At 45.4% G+C, this 20,961-nt stretch overlaps 1 protein-coding gene across 2 annotated transcripts in view; it reads left to right on the plus strand.

The window, feature by feature from the left end:
- Positions 1–20,961, plus strand: part of DCAF4 (DDB1 and CUL4 associated factor 4) — a 31,056-nt gene that overhangs the window by 4,694 nt on the left and 5,401 nt on the right. For both annotated transcript variants that reach the window (XM_078448050.2, XM_060617341.3), the window contains exons 2-8: positions 8,123–8,219; positions 10,349–10,452; positions 10,874–11,031; positions 11,717–11,799; positions 13,052–13,154; positions 15,685–15,828; positions 16,816–16,865. In XM_078448050.2, the coding sequence (XP_078304176.1) occupies positions 8,131–8,219; positions 10,349–10,452; positions 10,874–11,031; positions 11,717–11,799; positions 13,052–13,154; positions 15,685–15,828; positions 16,816–16,865 (731 nt within the window). In that variant the 5' untranslated portion in view covers positions 8,123–8,130. The remainder of the gene's footprint in view (positions 1–8,122; positions 8,220–10,348; positions 10,453–10,873; positions 11,032–11,716; positions 11,800–13,051; positions 13,155–15,684; positions 15,829–16,815; positions 16,866–20,961) is intronic.

Raw genomic sequence — 20,961 nt, forward strand, 5'->3', positions numbered from 1 at the left:
TTGTAGCAGGCATCCATACCTCACTCTTTTCATGGTTGAACTCTGTCCTGTGGATGTGGTGTATTTTGTTTATCTGTTCATCAGTTGAATGAGATTTGGGTTGTTTCTACTTTGGGACATTAACGAATACTGCTGTGAATGTTACCGTCCAAATTTTTGCATAGATACAGGTTTTCATTTCTGCTGGGTTTTGCTGAGTCATGTGGTAACGGTTGAAACTTTTGACAAACTCCCAGACTATTTTTCCAAAGTGGCTGCAGCATTTTGCTTTCCACCAGCAATGTTTGAGGTTTCTCCACATCCTCACCAATACTTGTAGTTACCTGTTATGTTTTTTTTTTATTGTAGCCATCCTAATAAGCATGAAGTGCTAAGTGGTTTTGATTTACATCTACTTAGTGACTAATGATGTTGAACATCTTTTCATGTTCTAAGTGGCCATTTGTATGTCTAATTTTTTTGCTCATTATTTCATTGGGTTATTTTTCCTCTTAAGTTGTTTATATATTCTGGATAGCTAGATCCTTATCAAATATATGATTTAAAAATAATTTCCTTCCATTTTGTGAGTTGTCTTATTACTTTGGGGGGGGGGGGTTCACTTAATAGTGCCCTTTGCACTAAAGTTTTTGATTTTGATGAAGTCCAATTTATTTTTTTCTTATGCTTCAGGTATTGTATCTAGGAAACCATTATTCCATGATCATGATGATTTATACCTTTATTTTCTTCAGAGTTTTATAGTTTTAAATATTGAATCCATTAGAGTTAATTTTTATGTATAATGTGAAATAGAGATCCAAATTCATTCTTTTGCAGGTGAATATCCAGCAGTCATAGCAGTTGAAAAGATTATTCTTTCCCTCATTGAATAGTCTTGGCACCTTTTTCAAAAATCAGTTGGGAGATGCATGGCTGGATTAGTCAGTAGAGCATGAGACTCTTATTAATCTCAGGGTCTTCCAATCCATGACATGGATGTTTTTCCATTTATTTAGATCCTCTTTAATTTCTTTGAGTGTTTTATAGTTTCAATGTACAAGTTATACACTTAACCTTATTATATGTATTTCTAAGTATTCTTTTTGATATTATTGTAAATGGAATTGTTTTCTTTAATTTCAATTTTCAGATTGTTTATTGCTAGTATGGGATTACAACTCCTTTTTTTTTTTTTAATATCTTGTATCTTGCAAACTTGCTTAACTCATTTTTCACCCCTAATAGTTTTTTTGTGTAGTCTTTAGGATTTTTTTTTTTTACATAAGATCATGTCATCTGCAAATACAAATAGTTTTACTTCTTTTCCTGCTTGGATGCCTTTTGTTTCTTTTTCTTGCCGAATTGCCCCTGACTAGAACTTCCAGTACATTGTTGAATAGAAATGGTGAGAATGGACATCCTTGTCTTGTTCCTTATCTTCGGGGAAAACTTGCACTCTTTTCACCATGAAGTATGATGTTAGCTTTGAGTGTTTGTTTTAAGTAGGCTCCACACCCATGTGGGGCTTGAACTCACAACCCTGAGATCAAGAATCCCGTGCCCTAATGGCTGAGCCAGCCAGGCACCCCAGCTTTGGGTATTTTGTGGATGCCCTATATCAAGTTGAGGAAGTTATAACCTTTCTATTTCTAGTTTTTAATCATGAGAGGCATTCTGCATCTATTGAGATAATCGCATGGAGTTTTCCGCTCCATTTATTCTGTTAATATGCTGTATTACATGATTGATTTTCCTATGTTGAATCAAACTTATATTCCTGGGATAAATCCTGCTTGCTCATCATGTATAATCCTTTTTATATGCTTCTGGATTTGATTTGCTAGCATTTTGTTGAGGATTTGTGTGTCTGTGTCATAAGGTATATGCATATAATAATTTTGGTAAGTATTGCCCAATCACTTTCCAAAATTAAATCATGTTTCTTTGAAATTAACGTTGTTCTAACAGAATAATGGTCTCTTAGAAATTATTTTTCTTGGGGCGCTTGGGTGGCTCAGCTGGTTAAGCATCCAACTTCGGCTCAGGCCATGATCGCACAGTTCATGAGTTCGAGCCTGGCATCAGGCTCTGCTGACAGCTCAGAGCCTGGAGCCTGCTTCAGATTCTGTGTCTCCCTCTCTCTCTGCTCCTCCCCCCGGCTCGGGCTCTGTCTCTTTCTCAAAAACAAATAAAACATTTAAAAAAATTTTTAAAGGGGGGCGCCTGAGTGGCTCGGTCAGTTAAGCATCTGACTTCAGCTCAAGTCATGATCTCACGGTCCATAGGTTCAAGCCCCACATCGGGCTTTCTGTTGTCAGTGCAGAGCCTGGAGCCTGGTTCAGATTCTGTGTCTCCCTCTCTTCTCTGCTCTTCCCCTGCCCTCTCTCTCTCAAAAATAAATAGATGTTAAAAAAAATAATATTAAATATTAATATTTTTAAAAGAAATTATTTTTTTTCTTCAAGTACTTACAAGATTCTCTGAAAGGCAAAGCCAAGCCCAGCCTTCCACAACACATCTTGCTTAATGCCTGTCTGGCAAAGCAGCTGCAAAGAAGCTGGGATTCAGCATTTTCATCTAGCAAATTGTTGGTGAGCACTTCTATCAAGAATAGTTTCTCGGGACACTTGGGTGGCTCAGTCATACAGGCATCCGACTCTTGATTTCGGCTCAGGTCATGATCTCACAGTAGGTTCAAGCTCCACACGGGGTTCTGTGCTGACAGCATGAACCTGCTTGGGATTTTCTCTCTCCTCTCTCTGCCCCTCCCCTGCCCATGCTCAGTCTCACAAAACAAAACAACCAGCCTTAAAAAAAAAAAAAAAAAAAAAAAAAAAAAAAAGTTTCTCTACTTCAGCTCTATTTGGAGCTGGGTTAATTCATTGTAGGGGACTATCCTGTGTATTGTAAGATGGTTAACAGCATCTCTGACTTCTCACTAACTGGTAATGTCATCCACCTCCATCACTGCCCCTCCCCTCAAGTTGTGACAAACAAAACTGTCTCCAGACATTGCCAAAAGTCCCCTGGTAAATAAAATTGTCCTCAGTTAAGAAACACTGATCTAAAAACTGATAAATGTGAATTTTCTATTACTATCCAATAAAACTATCTCTAATTTTGAATTCAGATCTTCACTATATATTTTGCTTTGGATCTACATTTGTCTCAGTCTGTGTCCTCACATGTTGATGACTCTCAAATCTGTATCTTTAGCCTTGTTTCCTCTCTGGATTCCCAGACGCTTTTTACAGCTGCCTGCCTCTGTTCTGCTGGCATCTTGAATTTGGTGTGTACAAAACGAGTCTCATTGTCTTCTCTCCCGCAAACTGCTCTTCTTCCTTTATTCTTGGTCTCCCAGGTCAGGACCCTACCAGTTAGTCACTTACTGGTTCCTCACTCCTCTGTCTCCACCTGTCACATGAAATTCACCTGAGTCTGTCTAAATTCAAGATCCTCTGTCCCAAGTGTCACTTCCATAGCCGGTGAGTTCATCTCATCTGGTTTGCTGCAGCAGTCCTTAACTTCCAGCTTATTCTCTGCGCTGCCTGTATAGTGCCCTTTCCAACATGGATGTCTAATCATAGCAGAGGCCTCATGGGCTGGCCCTGCCTGCCTTTCCAGCCTCATCCCTCAACCACTTGTACTTTAGGCTCTGGCCATAGCAAACTGCTTGCTGCAGGCTCCTCACCCCCTTGCCTGACACTCCAACCGCAACTCAGACTGTCTCTCCCCTCTAGCCCTTCCACTCAGAGCAATGACTCTCTTCTTTTTTGCTACACCTGGAGAGACCTGAGTCTTCACTTATGAGGCACTGCGGGAACCGGTTCATACATCTACGTCCCTAGTGATCAACTAGTGTCTTGAGAATGGAAACCACAGTTTATTTCTCTCTGCCTGCTCCCCAGGGCTCAGTGGGTTCTCTGTAAATCTGTGTTGAATAGCAAATGAAAGTGCCTAGAGCAGAAAAGGGCTACCTGGGATTTAAAAGTAGCTGCAGGGTTGTTTTGGTGTTTGTTTAGTTCAGTGAACATTTACTGAGAACCGGCTAGGTCATAGGTGCTAGGAACAGAGGAAGGAACAAGGCAGGATCTTTGCTTAGAAAATTCACATCACAATTCACATCACATTTAACATGAGATGGGAGTACAAAGTTCGGTACAGAGTGATAAGGACAAGTGTAATGCATAAAGTGGATACTGAGAGTGAACTAGATCTGTATTTGGGAAGATTCTCCCCACCCCTGAAATAGGCTTCTTAAAAGTACAAAAAGATCCCTTTTCACCATACTCTAATCCTTTCTGTGTTTAGTCTACTTCTATTTGTTGTGACTTTTTAAAATGACTTTGGCTTGGGGCGCCTGGGTGGCTCAGTCAGTTAAGCATCCAACTCTTGATTTCAGTTCAGGTCATCATCTCACAGTTTGTGAGATCGAGCCCAGCGTTGGGCGCCATGCTGACAGTGTGGAGCCTTCTTGGGATTCTCACTCTTTCTCTCTCTCTCTGCCCTTCCCTCCCCCCCCCCCCCCCCCGCCCAAAATAAATAAATGAACTTGAAAAAAATAAAATGACTTTGGCTTGATGTTGCTTATCAGATTGGTTGATGTTGTCAGCCTCTCATTCTGTTGCAGAACCTGAACCTGTATTTGTGTGAGGTGATGGTGTAGAAATATTCCAAAATCAGCACTCACTAGTTATTATTTACTGTGTCCTCGTCATTTTGTGCCCTTCTTTTGAGAATAAGGTTGCAGGTAGGCCATGCTCCTGCCTCCTGATCTGAAGCCTTTGACTTAACCATTACTGTGTTCTTCCCTGGAGTCATGCATTATTTCATAATTAAAGCAAACTGGGGTCATATGTATAGAATGTGCAGTCTACAGAAATTTTTATCCTTTTATGTCAGTATGGCATCTTTTTCTTCTCTGTTTTTTGGGTTTTTTTTAATGTTTATTTTTGAGAGAGAAAGAAGAGAGAGTATGAGCAGGGGAAGGGCAGAGAGAGGGAGACACAGAATCTGAAGCAGCTCCAGACTCTGAGCTGTCAGCAAGAGCCCAACTTGGGACTCAAACTCATGAACCGCGAGCGAGATCATGACCTGAGCCAAAGTTGAATGCTTAACCAACTGAACCACCCAGGCGCCCCTCTTCTCATCAATTTTCTTAACACTAGTCCTACCTATTTCCCTTTGTCTGCACAGTGCCTCTTAGCTTGTAACTTAACTAGTTAGTAAATACAACTCTGTTCTTAAATGAAGATTAGGAAAATTGATCCTTAGGGAGACCCATATGTGTGGTGTCCAGGAGCCATGAAAATGGGTTGCTTAGGAAGATGAATAAAGTTGTTACACTGTTGAACAGAGGTGAAGGTGGCGGTAGTGATATTACTTACAGAGAAGGGAAAAAGGGATAGGTAAAAGCAGAGGGGGAGCTAGGGAGAGATCTTGGGCTCTGAGCCTATTGAGTCTGCTGTCACTTTGGAAGGAGGAGGTGGTGGTGGAAGAAGTGGATGCTCAGGAGGGATGTTAGGGCTTGGAGATGAATCTGTGTTGGCAGGTGAGATGATAGAAGTATGAAGAGGATCTAGGACAGAACAGTAGAAAACGCACTTATGGGGAAACCAGAAAAGGCTGAATTTGACAAGAGGAAAACCAAGAGAAAGATATTCCAGAAGCCAAAGAAAGAGTGAAGCTTCATGGCATCACATGTGGTAGGAATGGACTAAAAAGAGCCCACTGGCTTTGGCAAGTAGGACCTCACAGGAGCGTCTCGGCAGAAAGGCGAGGGAGGCGGCCTGACTGTAGTGGGCTGAGGAGTGACTGGGAAACCAACAGGTGGGATGTGTGCACGTAGACCACGTGCTCAGAATACGCCTCTTCCTTTTGGGTCGGAGAGGGAGCTCATACAAATGAAAAACCTGGCCGTGTTCGCGAGCCGAGAGAAGGACGGGAAATTGATTGAATATGCGTGGGAACGGGTGGCCGCAGAGTCTGAGGAATGTGAGCATCAGCCAGGTGGCGTGGGTTTGCCAGGAAGAGGCCCAGGGACGCCTGTTTCTCCAAGACCAGAGAGAAAACCGTTAGAAGTATGAAAGGCAGATGTTTGTGGAAGGAAGGGAGAGAAGTTGGGGTGTTCGTTCCTGGCCACATCTCTCTTCTCTGTGAGGCAGGGACCTATGCTAGCAAGTAAGGGCCGGAAGAAAGTGGGAAGAGTGTGAGGACAGTGGCAACACCCTGCGTTGTCGAGAGTGACTCCAACTGGGTTAATTCATACTGTCCCAGCAGAGGATGACAATTTAAGACAAAATAAGACATTTATGATGAGTCCACATCTGCAGGGCTACAGACTTTGCTTCACTAGTGCTCCATTCTGACACAGGACTGGAGAGCGTCTGGTGAAAGTAATCCGGGTTATGGGATGACCCAGTGGGGGCGGCAGACTGACTGTCTGAAGCAAGCAAACTGAGGACTTTGTTATAGAATTCGCAAAATGTTTGGGTAAGTACTAGACCAGAAGTCCAGACTTTTGGTGCTCTGATGCTAATAAGCATTCCCCACTCAGAAGTATAAGTTGGAAAATAGAGGCAAATAGATTTCTAGCCTATTCTTTGGCTGCATTCAGCCCTCGAAATGTTTTTCTAATTTTGTTATGTCATTTGAATATGGTTTTAAAGTATATTAAGTATTCGGTAAGATGTCATCATTGTCTCCCATGGGTTGGAGGTGGGGGGGAGTCACCAGGTGTTAGAAAAGCATGAAACTCAGAGCAGCTGGTCCATGTACCACAGTTTGATCTTTTTAAGACCTCTTACTGTGATTCCCAGTGTTGAAACTTGTGATTCAAGTGCTGGTTTCAGGCTATATAAGATTTGAAAAAGTCACTTGAAATATGGCAATACGTGTCATTAATAAGTGTTTTTATTTCATTTTTATTTTTGAAAATGCATGTGCACACCTGTCCCCTTAACAGCTAGCGTACTTCAGGAAGTTAAAACCTTTATACGGCATGTTGAGAAGTCCCACACACTAGCTCTCCTTTAGTTATTTCACAGTTTTCCCTGCTCAGTGCTGGAATTGTGTAGGAGAAAGTGTTCACTGTCAACTGTTCTCTATAAATAGGGATGTGTGTGGATTGAAAGAAAAATTATATGCTCTGGTGTTACCTGGTAAAGAAAAGAAAGAAGAATAACCTAAGAATTTCCATGCCAGCCTCAACTGCCATCTAAAGTAATTGTGAGAATCTGTCATCACCTCACACAGCGACCCAGGGAACCAGAGGTTGGCAGATTGGCAGGCCAGGTGTTAACTGTGAGGTAGGAGAACTGTAGCCAAAGAAGTGGCTTCAGGAGCATGGGATTTTTTCGGTATCTCCTATAAAGGAGGCAGCCTTTATAGGCGAGGCTTGGTGTGTTGGCTCTGGTGAGAACCCATTTTGAGCCATCCTTTTGCCTAGCTCTGAGCATGAAGGAACTATCAAGAAGCAAAAAGGCGCCTTGGGTGGTCAGGCGTCAACTCTTGATATCAGCTCAGGTCATGATGCAGAGCCTGCTTGGGATTCTCTCTCCCTCTCTGTCTGCACCTCCCCTGCTTGCTCACATGCACTGTGTCTCTTAAAACTAAACATTAAAAAAAAAAAAGGCAAACGGGCGCCCGGGTGGCTCAGTTGATTAAGTGTCTGACTGTGGCTCATGTCATGATCTCACGGTTCGTGACTTCAGGCCCCGCGTCGGGCTCTGTGCTGACAGCTCTGAGCCTGGAGGCTGTTTCACATTCTGTGTCTCCCTCTCTCTGCCCTTCCCCTGCTCTCACTCTTGTCCCTCTTTCTCAAAAATAAATAAAACATTAAAAAAATATTTTTGTTTAAAACAAACAGAGAAGAGGGGCGCCTGGGTGGCTCAGTCGGTTAAGCGTCTGATTTCAGCTCAGGTCACGATCTCGCGGTCCGTGAGTTCAAGCCCTGCGTCGGGCTCTGGGCGGATGGCTCAGAGCCTGGAGCCTGCTTCCGATTCTGTGTCTCCCTCTCTCTCTGCCCCTCCCCCGTTCATGCTCTGTCTCTCTCTGTCTCAAAAATAAATAAAGGTTAAAACAAACAGAGAAGTGCATACACACACATATTTGTATGTAAACTTTTTTTTTTCTCTTTTAGGAGCAAAAATGCATAAAAACAACAGGCAGAATAGAAGACGTGTGCGAAGGGGCCACCAGCAGAACCCTTGGTTCAGACAACACGTTTCTGACGAGAGGCAAGTGCTGCTGCCCAGTGCCACCCCAGCACGTGCAGCCTGTCCGTGAGCGGGAGTCACAGGGTTCTCATCAAAAGGCAGGGTCTGAGCTGGGGCCCAGTGCCACTGCTGCAGGTCAGCCTGCCCACCACCGATTGAGTAGTTAGGAGATATGGCCGGACTCTTTTCTTCTGAGAGTGACCATGACCTCTGTACAGAGTATTAGCCAGAGGCTTAGAAGGAGACCTTAACAGATAGAACTCAAGAGCCATTTTTCTGTTTTGCAGTCTTTTTCTCTCTCTCTCTCCCTTTTTTTCTAGCCAATGAAAATAGCATCCCGGAGACCTAATTTCATTTAGCCTAAGTCCTTAGAAAGGCTAAATATATAATATTGTATATAATAAACACAAAAAGGTGTAAAGAATAATACAATGAATGTCATGTACCCACTACCTGGTTTAGAAAGTAAAACTTAGTCTGTACTCAAAGTCCCCAGCATAAAACATGTTCCATTCTCAACTTATTTTTCTTATGGCCAGAAGTCCTGTTGGCCTTGAGCTGTGGGGAGTGTCTTATCCTGCTGTAGGTGGGCATCTTGTTCTGGGACTGGACTGTGTTTCTTTCATGGAGAAGTCTTTCCACAGCCCCCTCCTCACCAGAGAAAGCCTGCATGCCAATTTCAAAATTCTGCCGTACTTCAGACCTCCTTCTAACCTGGACGGGTGTCTTAACTACAGGGTCAGAAGATGCCAGATACCAAGAAGCTTCTCTAGAACAGATTAACCTAAACAGTAATAAAAACCACCAAAGTGTTGTGAAAAGAACAAGGGCTTTGGAATCAGAAGGTCTAGGTTTGACACTCTGCTTTTTCCTATGTGAATTTGGGCAAGTTACTTCACTCTGAGTCACCCTTGGACAAGAGAGCTAGTACAAGGTTTGCAATATTGTTATGTAAAGCCTCTGATGGGCTTCCTGCCTCTGAGCAGGCCCTTCATACATGGTGGGCCTCATTAGGTGCAGGATAAAATCGGTGACTCTGAGCCAGAATCCCAGACTTGACCCATATTGTGGAAAGATCAGGATGGTGCCCAGTGTTTGTATGTTTTGTAAGGAGAGCTATGGATATTTTGGGGGCCCCGGGCCTTCGCACAAGAGTCCAATGTGCAGCGAAATGTGATCTGTGCAAAAAGAGCACTACTCTTCCTGGCAGGTACTGTGGAAACACGCCAGGCAGCCACCTTTTGGGCTCCATAGACAGAATGGAACAGCATTCCTTGGACTAGAAATGTAGACGTTTGTCATGATGCTTAATCCTTCTCTTGATGCTTAATCCTTCTCTTGCGGCAGCCAGATGAGCTGCCTCAGAAAGGTCCAGGCCATAAAAAGGGAGAGCAAATGATTTTCTCTGAAATGGCATAGTTAGAATTCACAGACAGAAGAGAAAGTTCTTTCATTCCTTCAGCCTAGTGATTCAGTTTGTATTCCTTTGAGGGATAGGCAGGAAGTTCTTGATTGTAAAGTGGATTTTGTCAGGATTCTAAAATTAGGTGTTTTGCTGTATCGTTATATCCTTCAGCCTGTAATTGCCACAGAAGCTGCTTGTAGTTTTGCAAATCAGGTGTTTAAACCATGGCTCTATCCCAGTATTAACTGAGCAAATCACCTCTGTGCCCTGAATCCCGGTTTCTCCATCTGTAAGCTTGTGTAGCCAGGTAAAATTTAAACCCTTTGTACTGCCGAATCCAATAAAGAATGAAATGCACCTGGCCTTGTAACTGCTGTTGAGCTGACAGATGAGCCCAGCTGGTAACATTCTCATTGGCAAAGATTTCTGTTCCCCTTTTCATTTGGAAATTTTGAAAAGATCTCACAAAATGCTCACATGAGGAGACAAGGAAAGGGAATTACTGTGACCCGTGTCCTGTTAAGGATGAGGAACCAAAACCTTGCCCTGACTTCTGTATATTTGTAGTAGGTAACACTGCTTTCCAGGAAAAGAGAGGTCAGAGCTCCCCAGGCAATCAGAAGAATCAGAGGGTTGAAATGAAGGCCATGGAACTGCCTTGACTGACCCCAGCAGGATCCCACAGTCAGAGAATGACTGGGACTCAAGCTCCTCACTGCAAGTTATTGTGACTGTGTGTCAACAGGTGTAACACAGTGGCACAGCAAAGCCCACAGGATTCTGGCCGTGCCGATGATGACGAGGCCCCATCGACCTCATCTGGCACAGCTGGGAGTTCTTCCGCGCCAGGTGAGGCGTCTGCTGGATGGTAGACCTCCTGTGTCCCTGCCCGTAGAAAAGATGAAACCTCATCCTGCCTCATCATCTGGTTCTGTTTTGGCTGCCCTTCTTAGCCATGTGTGTCTGCACTTGCATGTGGGTGAACTCCATGTGTGTCAACAACGCCCGTTCCCGGCTTGGAGGAAATTCTGGAGCAAATTAAAACACTGACTAAACATCCTGACTGTGTCAGGAATGGGGATTCTGAGGCAAATGGCTCTGCCAGTGCAGGACCGAAATGGGCATCGGACGGGGAGTGACAATGTTAGCCCACCTCCTGCCCCTCAGAAAAGACAGGCATCTGTAAGGGGTGGTGTGGACAGATCAATGGGTTCCTTCATAGGTAGGTCAGTGCAGTGTCTAAGTGGATTTCATTTCTTTTTGACTAAAGATCTTCCAGGGTATTACTTTGACCCGGAAAAGAAGCGCTACTTCCGCTTGCTCCCCGGACATAACAATTGCAACCCCCTCACAAAGGAGAGCATCCGGCACAAGGAGATGGAAAGCAAAAGGCTGCAGCTGCTGGAGGAAGAAGACAAGCAGAAAAAGGTGGGCTCCACACTCGTGATGGCCACATCCATCCACTGCTGATAGGAGGTACCGAGCAGCTGCCTCTGTAACACTTAGCATGGTGCACTTCAGGGAATGTGACATCAACCTTCCACCATAGTAATCTGATGAAGCGAGTAAGAAGGCAAGAAATCTCCCACCCCCCTTTTCTTATCTGCAAAGTTTCATCAGTGATTCTCACATCTTGTCCTTTCTCAGAAGAATCTTGGGAAGTGGCATGAAATGGTTTCAGTACTTGTATATTTTAAATAGAAAACCGAGGGATATGGTTTGGATATGAGGAGTTCCTGCATCCCTTCTGGGGATTACATCCCAGCACATTTCAGTGGTTTATGGGGGCCCCCGGGTCACTAGTAGTCGAACAGAAAGCAGACGTGAGTGACCAGTGCCATTCTTGTGTTCACTAGTGGGGTGGCTTCATCTCCCCAGGCATAAATTGATGGGGAGTCTGGACGTGGGCACCAAACCAAATTCCTAGCTCACACGTTCTTTCTTGTGATGGACTTTTCCTCTTGCCAAGAAGAGGAGACCATTAGAACTTTATGCATATAGTTTCTGCCAACTTAGTATGCTTGCTTTTTCATTACATCCTGTGGAACTGAAAACATTCTCCATTATCCCATAACATAAAACTTCATTACTCTTCTCTTCTCTTTTAATTTAGAAAATAGCCAGGATGGGCTTTAATGCATCTTCATTGCTCCAAAAAAACAAGCTGGGTTTTCTCAATGCCACCAGTTATTGCCGGTAAGACAATGCCTCGTTGTTAAGTTTCCTTCGTGAATATTCTTTTCCTATTTCTTATTTCCATGGTCCAAGAAGTCAGTCAGGATGGAGTACATAACCACTCTGTAAGGAGTCTTCACAGTTGGGAGAGGGGGGCTCAGCTCACAGCCTGCCTTCTGCTGCTAAAACCAGCCCTGAGTGAAGCATTCTCTCTGTAGAGCAAGGGAAGTGGCTCATGTAGGAAGCCAAAGAGAGAGAGGGGATCTAGGCAGAGAAACTGAGCAGAAATTTCTCAAGATGTTTCCTCTGTGTTACTTGAAATCATTTTTAGTGTAATAGGAGGCCCTATAGCTTCATTCCCATGAGATTTCTGCTCCCTTCTCCTCTTCCAGCAAGTTGTCACCCAAAATAGAGCATTAAACAGATGTATGTGTTCTAAACTTTATACACTTGTAATGTCTGATATAATTCTAACCAAAACTCTGTGAGCTAGGTTGATATTTCCCCCAGTTTCCAGAAGAGACTGAGGCTTAGAGTTGATTGACTGGCTCAAGGTAAAGCTAGAAAGGGTGGAATTGTCTGACTCCCAACATCTGAGCTCCTAACCCCTACATTCTGCTGTCTCCCTGCTGTGCACGGAACTCATGTTATGAAGAAACAGCTTGAGTTTGAGTGCCTTATAGCACTTACCGTGGAACAAGGCCCCCTTCAGGGAAGGCCAGCCATGCAGGAGGTATCTGCCAAGTCGGGTCGGGTATGCCTCTCCAAATTTCCCTCCTGAGAGGGAAAGGAATTAAAGGTCTAGGTAGAAATACCTCTGTTCACCCTAAAACATGCTTTGTTCTTAGTGGGGTTGCGGCCATGATGTGGAGAGAGAAGGGGGGTCCATACCTGGTTCTTGCTAGCTGGGTGCTCTTTGGCCTGCTGTTTCTTGCATTTTTCAGGCAAATTCTTTTTGTCTCAAGAAAGAGTTGTACTAGATGATCCAAGAAAGAGTTGTATGAGATGATCCAAAGACAGATTGGTCTAGTTCATCTTCCTTTGACCCTGTGAACGGGCCACCCATTTCTCGGCCTTAGTTTTCCTAAGAGTTCTACAATTGAGGTTATTTAGGACCCTACTCAACTCCATTGCTGAGAATTACTTCGGAGGAGAAGTGGCTGACTAGGGGAGGCGGTCTCCAGGGTGTGGGCCAGGGCAGAGGCTCTGAGTCTGCTTCACGGGTGTCTTGTTACGACATCCATGCCCTCCCCGTCCCTCTTTCCCTCTGCAGTTTAGCTCATGAGCTGCGAGTGAGCTGCATGCAGAGGAAAAAGGTCCAGATTCAGAGCTCGGATCCCTCCGCTTTGGCAAGCGACCGATTTAACCTCATACTGGTGAGTGGGAGGGAGCGCCCTGCGGGTGCCAGAGGTATAGCTGCTGTCCCCGGACACTGCATGGCTTAACATTGGCTTTCATTGGGGCTAGCCGTGCGGAAGCCAGTGCCACAAAAGCAAGTGGTGTCCTCTTGGTTTTATGGTACTAACCAGTGCCTACTGGCTACCTGCTGGCAGGCGCTGAGCTGGCAGGGCAGGCTGTGCCGACCATCGTCACCCCCACTACAGCTCTTGTCATCTAATCTGAGAGCCTCAGCCCACCCCACATTGAGAACTGTCACAACGTAATTTTCCCTTTGGTGTGTTGTCTGCAAATTGAAAAGGTACACAGTGGACCAGGGGCTTCTAATCCTTTCTATACTGGGCATAATCTGGTGGTCAGACCTGAAGCACCAGTATCCTTTAGTAGCGACTATGTGTTATTCCCTTGCTTGCTGGCTCTGACCTCAGTGGCAGGGTCCTATAGGGTCTGTGCTCCTGGGCCTGCACGTCCAGCACAGCTCTGTCACGTCCTTTACAGGGAGCAGAGCATCTTCTCTGCTTTAGGTTAGACCTGGGCTGGAAGCCAAGGTTAAGGCCAGAGATTGCTGGAACCTAGGGTTCAGGGAAATGTTGGCAGAGGACCGAGAGTCCACTGCAAACAGAAGGCGATACACCACTGAGTTAGACCAGAAGCTTGAGGCCACAGGAGATCATGGCCTGTCCTGTAAGCCCTGTCCTTCCTGGAGGCCAGGAGACAGCTGAGAATTCGAGAAGGACACAAAATGGAGAACCTCAGCCTGGTGGTCTGCTGAAAGGACTGGAATCTGAAGCGACAGTGCCCACCCTTGAGGTCTTGCCCCAGGAGACCTCAACAGGAGAGCCCTTCTGCAAGGGGTATTCCAGGACTTGTGTTCTCTCCTGGCTTTACTCTCCTGTGTGTTTGGGGGCACAGTTTGACCTGAATCGCTGGAAAACTTTCTTGCAGTACTTTCCCCTCAGGAGCTCCTTCCCTGGGGTTCTTCCATAAAACTGGGTGGTGATGCCTGTGCTGTTGAGTATGGCCTGAGCCCCTGGTCCTCCTACTTCATCTCACACAAGGCTGGCACTAGTGCCCAGATCTTCCCAATCACCCAGGGTTAGACGTGACTGGCTGGCTGTGTGACCAGAGTATTGGGAAGGGAGCTTTGCCACCCAGAGATCAGCTTTTCAGATCTGATTCCAGTCTCTGTCATGATTCTTCAGGAAACTGTGCTTTCCAAGTAAATTTGCAAAGTGAATACAGTTTCACCAACATCCAAACCCATGTATGTGTGTATGTTGTATTTATAAGTATACATAAAACACTTAAATATGTAGGGTTTTGCTTTGAAATAGTTATTAACTACATTTAAAAAAATTTTTTAATTTGTTTTAATGTTTATTTTTGATAGGGAGACAGAGCGTGAGCAGGGGAGGGGCAGAGACAGAGGGAGACACAGAATCGGAAGCAGGCTCCAGGCTCCGAGCTGTCAGCCCAGAGCCCAACGCAGGGCTCAAACTCACAAACCGCGAGATCATGACCTGAGCCAAAGTCAGACGCTTAACCGACTGAGCCACCCAGGTGCCCCTAAAAAATTTTTTTTTATGTTTACTTCTTTTTGAGAGAGAGAGAGAGAGTACAAGCAGGGGAGTGGCAAAGAGAGAGGGAGACACAGAATCTGAAGCAACCTCTTGGCTCTGAGTTGTTGGTACAGAGCCCAATGCGGGGCTCGAACCCACAAACTGTGAGATCATTAACTGAGCTAAAGTTGGACGCTTAACCAACTGAGCCACCCAGGCCTGGCCCCTTTAATTTTTTTTTAACATTTATTTGTTTTTGAGAGAGCAACGGAGTGCAAGGCGGGGAGGAGCAGAGAGAGAGACACAGAATCCAAAGCAGGCTCCAGGCCCCGAGCTGTCAGCACAGAGCCCAACGTGGGGCTCAAGCTCAGAACTGTGGGATCATGACCTGAGCCAAAGTTGTACACTTAACCGACCGAGCCACCTGGGCGCCCCTGTAGTATTTTCTATTGTAATTTTTTCCTACAATGCAGTGGGTTTTTGTTTTTTGTTTTTTGTATCTCATTGAGGGGAAAAGTGCCCATGTAATGGGAATCCAGTTTTGTTTCCTCCTTTTACCCCTTCACAGTTATAACTAGCATTTTCCACATCGTTGTATGGCTTTCATGATGGCTGTGTGTCACCATGTGGCTCTTCCGGATGGATGTAGGGACTCTGCCAAACCGAGTTGTGAGTGGAGTCACTGTGCAGACCTCATGCCTCTTGACAGTTCCCCCTCATCGCCTTCACCCCCACTCCTGGACTACGAGATCAGATGCCTGTTAGCTTTGCCCAGTGACAGCTGGACTGAGTAGGTGCAAGTCAGATTACCTCCATGCTCCCTCATGGGTGAGAGCACTCACCAAGTGAAAATGCTCAGAGCATGGGATCTAAGACAGATGGCAGGTGGTCTTAGGCAGCTCACCTGGCTCAGCCTGGGAGGTCACCTATGGTCTCCTTTCCCCTCCAGGCCGATACCAACAGTGACCGGCTCTTCACGGTGAATGATGTCAAAGTCGGAGGCTCCAAGTATGGCATCATCAGCCTGCGTGGTCTGAAGACCCCCTCGCTCAAGGTGCATATGCACGAAAACCTCTACTTCACCAACCGGAAGGTACATTGCCTTTCCCATTAGCCTCGCGACCCCCTTTGCCTTGGATGCAGGGGGCCTGCAGTAGTTGGCCCAATTTAGAGTAGAGGAGAGAACCTTGGGTACCTCATTCTACCAAGAGAAAATGGAGTTTTAGATCTTGATAACCTATAAGGGAAGAAAAGGGCCTCAGGAGTTTCTTATCTTAGAAGAGAAATAACTGTCAATAGTTGGGAGAAGGCAACTGTCAATAGTTGGGAGAAGCAATAGTTGGGCTTCTTTAGGCTTGAGAGGCTTCTTTAACTGCTTATACAGACCTTCCCTCCAGAGGATCGAGGTGACCCGAAGGAGCCTATGCCAGGCACCGAGTTCCTGGGCAGTGGGCTGTTGTAGTCTTTGTGGATAGTCCTCCAGTGCATCAGTCACTCAGCCAGTCTGTGGCCTACCCAGAAGTTACATAAATAAAAAGAGGTTACATAAATAGAATATACATAAAGATGAGAGGTTACATAAATATAATACAGCACAGCTTGCCATCTAGGGAGCAACCTTTAAATTGCACTTGGGTGATGGCTGCATGTGTAAAAAGCTGTGTGACATTCTATTCATTTGGGACATGAGCCACAAGATGGATACAGGTTGAAAATGGTTTCGGAATGAAATGAAATACAGTATGCCTTTCAGAGTTGGGTTTTGTCCCCTTCTGTTGCCGAGAACCCGTCCCCAAATCAGAAAGTTACTAGATGTCTCACTGTGAGGTCCATACTGATGACAAAGGACCAAAGCCTGGGGGTTACTTCCTCCCTGTTCCTCTCAAGGCGCTACATGGTGGAGCAGGGAATTTCCCTGTTCTGACGTTTGTTCCAGCGTCTTTAAAAGGAGTGAGACCTGAAGAAAGAAGCCCCATGTCTGTATCCCTACTAGTTATTCCATAGGCAAGCATTGTCTATTTCTCTCCATGAGTTGGCAGTCAAACCAGTCTTTCTGTCTTGCTGTGTGTTTCCTCACCAGGTGAACTCTGTGTGCTGGGCCTCGCTGAATCACTTGGATTCCCACATTCTGTATCTTTTGGCAGACGAAGAGGTTTGGTGGGCAGGCCAGGCCCTGATGAGGAGCTGAGTGTCTGTGGGGTTTGTGAGGTGGCGTCCTAGGGGCCAGAGAGGTCTGCACCATTTTGTGTGCACATCTCACCCTTTAGGAAGGAGCATTGCCGCTAGGTAGAGAACAAAGATTCCCATGGAGCACAGAGAAGTAGTCGAGGTCCCAGGGTGACATTGATGTCACTATGTGCCATCACTGTTAAGATCTGTAAAAGAACTGGGGCGCCTGAGTGGCTCAGTCAGTTGAGCGTCTGACTTCAGCCCAGGTCATGATCTCGTGGTTCGTGAGTTCGAGCCCCACATCGGGCTCTGTGCTGACAGCTCAGAGCCTGGAGCCTGCTTCGGATTCTGTGTCTCCCTCTCTCTCTGCCCCTCCCTTGTTCACACTCCGTCTATCTCTCCTTCAAAAATAAATAAACATTAAAAAAAAAAAAAGATCTGTAAAAGAATAGTAAAGCCTTAGGCAGAAACCCCACATCCTCCTGAGGTGAAGGAGGAGGAACTCAGAGCTGCAGTGGTTTGAGGGTGGGCTGGACCCCTTGCGGGGGAAGGCTGAGGGCGTACATCAGTAAAAGGGATTCCTTTGGCATTGGACATGAGTGTGTGGGCTCTGTGCCTGGGGTCCCTGCCAGACATGGCCTTCTTTAGAGCCCTCTTCTTGTAGCCTCTTCCCTCTCAGAGAGCGATCAGGGTTCTTCTACTAGGAGCACTGGAGCGTAGTTTCAGGCTAGCTAGACCCTTCCCCTGGAGTCCCTGAGGGCTCTTGACGCACAAGACACCTGTCTGTCTCGTGCTTCTGAGAGTAATATTGTTTGAGCCAAAGCCACACATTCATATGTCTTGTCCTTGGTTCTCTTCCATAATAAATGAGTTCTTGAAACTATGTGACCACTCATTGTACCTAACACCTATTTCGTGAGTTGTCACGAGGCTAATATTAGTTAATATCTATGAATGCACTTAGCACAGTGCTTGTCACATCATGGGTCCTCAACAAATAATGGTTTCAAAAAATTGGAACCTGTTGGGGTTTTTTAGTTTGTTCTATGGCACTCTGTCTCTCTTTTTTTATTTTTATTTATTTTGAGAGAGAGCGTGAGTGGGGAAGGGACAGAGAGAGAGAGAATCCCAAGTAGGCTCTGTGCTGTTAGTGCAGAGCCACATGCAGGGCTCAAACTCAAAAACCGTGAGATCATGACCTGAGCTGAAATCAAGAGTGAGATGCTTAACTGACCGAGCCACCTAGGCATCCCCACGGCACTCTGTTTTTAAAACATTTTATTTTATTTTAAAACACTCTATTTTAAAAACATTAGCGATTCTGGTTATACATTTTATATAAGACACACAAAATTGTGTGTGTTCTGTAAATCGAAAATTCTATGTGGTTTTCATTTGGTGGGATTCTGTGGAAGGATAAGGCCACCTGTTACTGTGATCTTACAAGAGGACAGAAGAGACCAAGTCTTAAAGGAGAGAAAACAACCTTGCTCTCATTTCTGATCTTAAAACAGGATAACATTTTCCCATGTTTCTCTCCTTAGGCTAAGGAGAGGATAAAAATCCATATAATTGGTTTTAAAGATACGGTCTGTGGTAGCTTCATCAGCTACTTGCCCTCTGGTGATCATTTCAGGTAATCTTCAGGCTTCTGGGCACCTGCTGCTTCTGCGGAGGGTCCTGGAACTCATTTAGACCTGTCCTCTGCATTTTCCTCCCAAAGAACGGTGGGAGGTTCGATCGAAGTTGTACTTAACTGGGCTTTTCAATAACCCGTGGCCTATTAAAGGGTTAAATCTAATACTGACCCCGTTAGTATCCTATAGGGTTTAAGGGTAACCTGGGTCTTAGTCCTAGTAACTGAAAGTGCATCTGGGTAGGGACTCCCTCCCCGCATCCTCACCCTCCAAACCCAGAAGGAAAAAAGGTTTCTTTAGGAAGGGCTAAAGAACACTGGGCTGCCCAGCTCCAGTGTTATTATTTATGGCTTCAGCACTCTCCATACTGCTATATTTAACATGAGGCTTACCACCCAAGGCAGTGTGATGTGTACACATCACACATTCAGACGATCAGTAATGTTGCTTGATTGCTTTGCAGGTATTTACATTTTTCACTGAGGTATGTGTTCATTCCTCCAAAATCTGTTGAGTTTATATGCAATCCCTGTGCAAGGTGCTAGAAATGGCAGCGCAGCAGGTGCTCAGTCTGTATAGTGAGTCTGTGGGGCAATTGGATGCAAGCGGGAGAAAGGGATTAGGGTGGCCTTCCTGGAGGTGATCCCACACAGAAAGGAGGGGACAGAGCTCACAGCAGAAGGAAGAAGCAGGAGGGAGCTTGCACATTGCACAGCAGTAAGTGGTCTGACGTCTGATGTCTCTGGCAAGGTGGGGCCTTGGCTGCTGGAATGTTCTAGAAGATTGTGGCCATGGAGGTATTTCTTACGAAGCAGTGTGGGCAAGAGACTGGTAATGGTGAGACCTCAGGCAGAGAGCTGCTGCAAGACCGAAGGCAGGGGAGAGGGTGTGATGGATGAGCAGGAGCGGAGGAGAGGCATGCGTCCAAGAGGCTTAGGATCTAGGCCAGGGAATGGAGGTGGAAGAGAAGGTCTGAGGAGGGAACTCCGAGAGGGCGGTTGTGGAGGCCACGAAGGAGTGTGTGGTTGGAAAGTGTCGTGTGGCCACAGGCAAGACTGGAAAGTGTTGATGAGAGTGAGAAACAGTTCGCTGGAGACCTTGGGGAGAACACCTGATTGGAAGAGGAGTGTCAGACCTGGGTTTCAGTGAGCTGAAGAGTGACAGGAGGGCAAGGAGGTAGAGAAACACAGACTCCTGTCGAGAAAATTCTGCCTGTGAAGGGAGAGGAGCCAGAGCAGTCGGAAGACAGATGGCCCGGTAGACATGCGGAGGCAGTTCAAAGGAAAGGAGACCCAAATGGCTGTGATCTGATGGATCAGCACATCCAGTTGTAGCCCAGGAAACTCAAGTTAAAATGAGATGTCACTTTATACCCGTTCAGATGAGCAAAAGTTTTAAAAGTCTGATAGTGCCCGGTTTGGCAGATGGGGGAAACTGCTGGTGTAAGTAAATTGATAAGACCCCTTTAAGTTGCAACCCCTTGTGACCCCACAGTTCCGCACTGGGTTTAGACACTGGAGCCTGTTTGCAAACTGCAAGTCGTGACCTCTGCCGGTGGGCCATTAGATCCGTTCGTGAGCAGCACTTTTTTTTTTTTTTTTTTAATGAAACAGACTAGAAAATAATCGGTTCCATATTTAGTAAGAGTAAATATTTTCTAAAACTTCTGTTTCAGTTATTTGCGTGAATGCAGTGCGTGGTAGCGTAAAATCAAACTCCTAGAGTGGGTTCAAGAAAACACTGCTTTAAAGCAGCCTCCCACATATGGAGTAGGACACAGGAACACTGGAGGGGATGCTCATTCCAGCAGCAGAGAAAAAAAAAAAAAAAAAAAAAAAAACAGAACAAGTTAAGTACCCATCAGCAGATGAATTGTATATTCATCCACAGTGAAAGTGAAGGAACAGGAGCTACAAGCTTCAATACAGATGAATCTAGAAGACAGCAAGATGGAAAAGCTGTAGAAGATACTCTAAGGAAATAGAGCATGGCCCAGACCTCAGACCAATTTTAGAATGGGATTCTGGGTAGGGGAGGCGTTGGACTGGGGAGGGGTCAGAGAGTCTTTTAACTGTGACATATTTTTCCTTTTAAAACATCGGAAACTGGGGTGCCTGGGTGGCTCGGTTGGTTAGGTGTCCCACTTCGGCTCAGGTCACAGTCTCACAGTTTGTGAGTTCAAGCCCTGTGTCAGGTTCTGCTGACAGCTCAGGCCTGGAACCTGCTTCAGATTCTGTGTCTCCCTCTCTCTTCCTGCTCTTTTTCTTTCTCTCTCTCTCTCTCTCAAGTAAACAAACTTTAAAAAAAAGTTTAAAGAAACAAAATCTGAAACTAAATCTAGAAAATGTAAGCGTGTTAAATCTGGCTCACGGCGTTACAGTTTCTTGAAGGGTACTAATGCCCATTCTCTTCCCAGAGGA

Source organism: Panthera onca, chromosome B3 (assembly GCF_046562875.1).
Source record: "Panthera onca isolate mPanOnc1 chromosome B3, mPanOnc1 haplotype 2, whole genome shotgun sequence".
Taxonomy (NCBI): Eukaryota; Metazoa; Chordata; class Mammalia; order Carnivora; family Felidae; genus Panthera; species Panthera onca.